The sequence below is a fragment of the Branchiostoma belcheri genome, unplaced genomic scaffold (genome assembly GCF_001625305.1).
Source record: "Branchiostoma belcheri isolate BF01 breed outbred unplaced genomic scaffold, Haploidv18h27 scaffold88, whole genome shotgun sequence".
Taxonomy (NCBI): domain Eukaryota; kingdom Metazoa; phylum Chordata; class Leptocardii; order Amphioxiformes; family Branchiostomatidae; genus Branchiostoma; species Branchiostoma belcheri.
Genome location: NW_017804553.1, coordinates 269,498 through 274,547, shown reverse-complemented (window position 1 = coordinate 274,547; position 5,050 = coordinate 269,498). Strand labels below are relative to the sequence as shown.

The 5,050-nt window shown below is 41.7% G+C and overlaps 1 protein-coding gene across 1 annotated transcript in view; it reads left to right on the top strand.

Moving 5' to 3' along the window:
• LOC109487387 (dehydrodolichyl diphosphate synthase complex subunit DHDDS-like) overlaps positions 1–5,050 on the top strand; it is an 8,395-nt gene extending 3,345 nt beyond the window's left edge. The window contains exons 3-8 of the mRNA XM_019791374.1: positions 1,810–1,952; positions 2,330–2,446; positions 2,879–2,980; positions 3,480–3,594; positions 4,338–4,445; positions 4,645–5,050. Of these exons, the coding sequence (XP_019646933.1) occupies positions 1,810–1,952; positions 2,330–2,446; positions 2,879–2,980; positions 3,480–3,594; positions 4,338–4,445; positions 4,645–4,902 (843 nt within the window). The 3' untranslated portion in view covers positions 4,903–5,050. The remainder of the gene's footprint in view (positions 1–1,809; positions 1,953–2,329; positions 2,447–2,878; positions 2,981–3,479; positions 3,595–4,337; positions 4,446–4,644) is intronic.

Sequence of the window (5,050 nt, the reverse complement as noted above, 5' to 3'; positions counted from 1 at the left end):
CTCTACGCTCTGATTGGTTGACCTCATATAACCTGCGCTCTGATTGGATAGACCCATCTTTGCCGGCATAGCTGTAGAATTTGTTTGTTGGCGAAGAGAGTTACACTACGCTACTTTCTACGGTGTTTCTACCGCTAATTAGTAACATTCAATTAAAGAAATTCATTATGAAGAATTTTTGGGAAAATGTATGCATCCATATGCCGATTTGTGGTGCCTTTCGCGTATTCAAGCAAGCCGGAAGTGTTAGCGAACCACGGCGTGGATAGCGAACTGCGGCGTGGATTTTCATGCAACCCGCCCGCTACAAGACCATCAAAAACGTAACTCCCAAAAGAGAATTTTCACATCCGAAATGATTCTGTTCGAGGAAAAAATGTTTGTGGATACATTTTACCGGATGGAGACTTGAAAGACGGGTTTTAATGAGATTAACGTATGCGAAAGGCGCCGACATCAATTGTTCGTCAGCATGATAACAAATTATAGCAAAACAAACAACGCGTGTCTTTCTTGCCTTGGACGGCGTCCTCGTCTACAGCAACAAAACATAGACTGTCAATTTCTCTGATTTTTCCGAGTCTCGAAATTTTTTAAGAGGACGGCCTCTGTCCGAGTTCAGGCCGTCCAAAACGACACCAGGCCGTCATATGACGGGTGGACGGCCCTCTGGCGGAAACACTGCCGATGCATATTGTGGGCCCAACCACTTACTGCCTTGTTGTAGTTTGTACCCTGTATCATGTGTAATGCAGTTATCATTTTGTAGAATGCAGTATATGTAGGAGATTGCAGAGTCTGTGTATTTTCATATACTGTATCTGATTCACCATTTGTTGGATATGGGCCATGTTCCATATGCCTGATGGAAATAAATAAATACAGTTGAATTTTCTTTTGTTCCTTGATCTGCTAAAACAAATGGACAGTCCCTACCAATTTCTAAAAAAACCATAAGCATAACGTCACATGTATGACTACAGAATGATGCAGACATATTAGAAACTGTGAAGCCTAGTACATACAGTATATCTGAAGAGATTATGAACCCTTGTAGTCCTTTGTGTTCCAGTTAATCTACTTAATTCATCAGCCTCTCTGCCTAAACAAACCTTCAGTGTAACATACATGTACATGTACTTGCTTCAGAAAGGCACACTGTGGCAGCTGCTTTGAAAGGGTTTGTGTAGAATCATTCAAGAAGATAGAGAGAGGTCTTTTGTGGTATTTGGCGATAACAAGCTCTATGCTATTTCACAAGTTCCAATTAGTTTATGGTGAATGATCAAGTTTAAAGCCCCATGTAAACAAAAGAAGTTAGGTCCCTTCAGTGCTTGGTCTTGATTTCCATTACAATCACAAGATTGGCTGCCATACATTTGTATAGGCTAATTCCACTGTGATCATGAATATGGAAATCCCGTTGTCACAGCACCTGTTATCCTTAGCTGTGCCAGGCACTGCCAGTGTCCTCAGTTGACCTCTATAATCGTTTTAGCCGGTTTGAGTACAAAAATAAACTGAAGTTAGTATTTACAAAATGTAGTTTACCTCACCTTGGCTCCTCCCACAACTCGTGCTGTATTGGTTTCCAAACAGTGATCTTCCAGAGTTTTCTGCTGATACTTCCATTTCTTTTATTGCTTGGGTCCTTCAACACTGTGTTTGAACTTTCCAAGTGTGGTCTTTGGTCTCCACTGGGGCTGTTTCCTTCTGGTTTCCAGTTAGCAGCTATTTTTGCAGTTCTGAGGCTGTCCATCCAAATGTAGTTTAATATGAACTATAATGCAGCATTTATTTTGTTTTCAGACATTGAAGTGGTGCAGAGACCTGGGGATCAATGAGGTGACCGTGTACGCATTCAGTATCGAGAACTTCAAACGCTCCAAGGAGGAGGTGGAGTCCCTCATGGAGATTGCCAGGCAGAAGTTTGCAAGACTTTTAGAAGAGAAGTAAGTAAGGATTTAAATCTGTTCTATGTCTACTGGTAGAATCATGTTCTTCTATAATATGGTAGTACAGTACTGTAGTTTGGGCGTCAAAGATTTAAACCTTAAATTGGTCTGGAGCCAAAAGGGAGCTGGACTTGTATGTGTGGTCACATAATTTGCTTGTGGAGCTACTTGCCATTGCATGTAGAGCTACTTGTTGCTACTAGTACTAGTATATTGCAACCATCAAAGTCAAGTCTGTCATTCAAAACAGTTGGGGCATCTTGTTGTTTCTTGTGTTAGAAATAAGATTGTCATGTCTGAAATCATGTACCTGGTCAGAGTATATCCTCAAATGACCTATGAATGTTGCTAACTACTAGTATTGTTTCCACCAGAGAAGCCATCATGAAGCATGGTGTGTGCATCCGTGTGCTGGGGAACCTGACACTACTGCCACTGGACATCCAGCGCTCCATAGCAGAGGCCATGAGGATGTCAAAGGACAACGACAAGTAAGTCTGAGCCAACAGATTATACTAACTGTAACTCTTACTGTACTGAACTGCTTCACAGTTTTAATGATGACCTCTCCTCTACAGAAAGCCAAGTGACAAGTCAACACAAAATGATTTTCCATTTGAATTTAGTACTGTAACACTGAATTGCAAAGTTGAAACACAGCGAAAACCTAGCAGTGTATTTTGTTAAACTTTAAGACTTTCATTGTATGTAAGATTTTTTAAAGAAAATTTAAAACAGTTGTAGAAAGTTCTGAAATCTATTGTTTTGTTAATATCTTGATCGTTACTTGAAAATAATAATGTGTTAACTCAAAAACAAAGAAGTCACTGCTTTTGAGAGTTTTTGATCAGGATTTTTGTATTGTCTCCATCCTTGGGCTATTGTAACAATCAGTGCCTTCATGTTACCTATCCCCCTCCCAGAGCGTTCCTGAACGTGTGTTTTGCGTACACCTCCCGACACGAGATCAGTAACGCGGTGGAGGAGATGGCAGAAGGGGTGGAGAAGGGACTCATCAGACCCAGGTAGGCTGTAGTGTCCCTTCTTCTGTACCTGAACTGAAGGTTAAGAGGTCAAATCCAAGTTGTTGTTGCTTCAGCACATCTGTAGTTAAAATCCCAGCTGTTGTTGCTTACCCCAGTTGCACACCATTGGTAAGGGTTAGAGTCTCAAAGATATGAAATTCTGAACTGATCGGTTGGTGTAACTTATTAGTTAACATTGTATTATCAAAAAGACCAAGGACTTTCCCTCAGCATGGTATGTTGAACCTATGTACATTCTGTCTGTCTTTCTTCCATGAATAGTTATCGGGTTGGTAAGTCACTGAGTAAAGAGACTCTTTTTACTGTCTGTCACCTTCCTCAGGGCAAATCTATAGCAGTGACACCTGTGCTGTGCAATGTCAACCAGTCAGAATTGCCCTGAGGAAGGTGACAGACTGTAGTCTTGACTTGTGGGAATCATTGTCCTGTGAGCTAAAACTAAACTGTAAATACATTCCTCTCCTTTGTCGTGCTGCAGTGACATTTCGGAATCGTTGCTTGACCGCTGCCTGTACACCAGCCACTCCCCCGACCCTCACCTCCTGGTCAGGACGTCCGGAGAGGTCAGACTCAGCGACTTCCTCCTATGGCAGGTCAGATCATCAGCTTCTCCAGTTACAGTTTATTTGTGTTTGATAGTTTAACATTTAGCATACTGAAGTAGCCCTTTGGCAATTAATTTTCATTGTTTATGGGGTTAGACAGCAGGGAGAAGGTTAAGTATGCATATGTTAGTATCACATTGATCAAGATTAGACATCCAGGTAAAACAATATTCGAGGACAATTCAAACTCTACTACTGCATATATAACAGAGATAACTGGGTAAATAACGGAGATAACAATGACACAAATATATTGGTGTCATTTTCAAGTCTGCATGGCACAGAAGAAAGTCCCAAGTTTAATTGTTGATATGATGTAGATAAGTTTCACCAATGGATGTTTGGCTAAGAGAATGTGTGTGGGCTCTACGTGCCTATCCCAACATGATCTCACGGTCAGGGTTGTGAGGCGTGGCCAGCGTGTTGCTGGGCAGTGTCTCATACACACATCTCGTCTGGCCATAGAGTGAGCAGAGGGCCATAGTGTAGGCTGAGGTTTCAATCAACAGTCTGTCTCCAGCCCCTCATACAAATTACTGTAAGTGCATTTATATTCGCAAGATTTTTTAAGACCTTCTTGCAAACTCATCTCCTCCCGAACACTTTTTTTCCGTAGCGCCCCCTTCCCCTATACACCATGCATCCTGACTATACTAACAACTTCTACATTAAAAAATGATAAGACTCCAAGGAGGTTAAAAATTGACTTTTAACCATTTGTCTCTGTACAGAGTTCCTTCTCAGTGTTGTCGTTTATGGAGGTCCTGTGGCCCGAGTTCTCCTTCTGGCACCTGTGTGCAGCAGTGCTGCACTACCAGAAGAACCACCAGGCTATCATGGTCAGTAACACACTAACACAACTCTGGTAGCTTTAGAAAGAACACTAGAAATGTGTAGTGTCTTGAGTTTGTACTATGGTGTAATTCTATACGTGATCAATATGATGTAAAAGTTTAGAATCTTGTTACTAGAAATACAGAACCTAGGGAAAGTCTTGATTGATTGCGTTTCCATACTACCATCCCCCCTCCCCTCCAGAGAGCACGGGACCAACACAACCAGGAGCGAGAACAGGCGCTACGACAGGCCGACTACGACAGTGCGGTCGCCGAACTACAACAGGAGGACCCCGACAAAACCGACCAATCAAAGTGGGCCAGCCTGCCGACGCTCGTACGGAAACAGGAGACAGAGAGGGACCAGAGAGTTCGGGAGTTCCTACAACACTTAGACAGAAAACGTGCCAAATTCCTGGATAGCCTAGTGCAGAAAACTGAGATTAAAGTATGCAGTTAAGAAAGACTGATCGTATACATATAATTCAGACATAGAAGTCGGACACAAAATTATTGTAAGATACCTGAATGTCTTATTCAATTTATTTAATTGTAATATAGATTATTGTGCAATCTTTTATAGGTATTAAAAGTGATGAATAATTTGT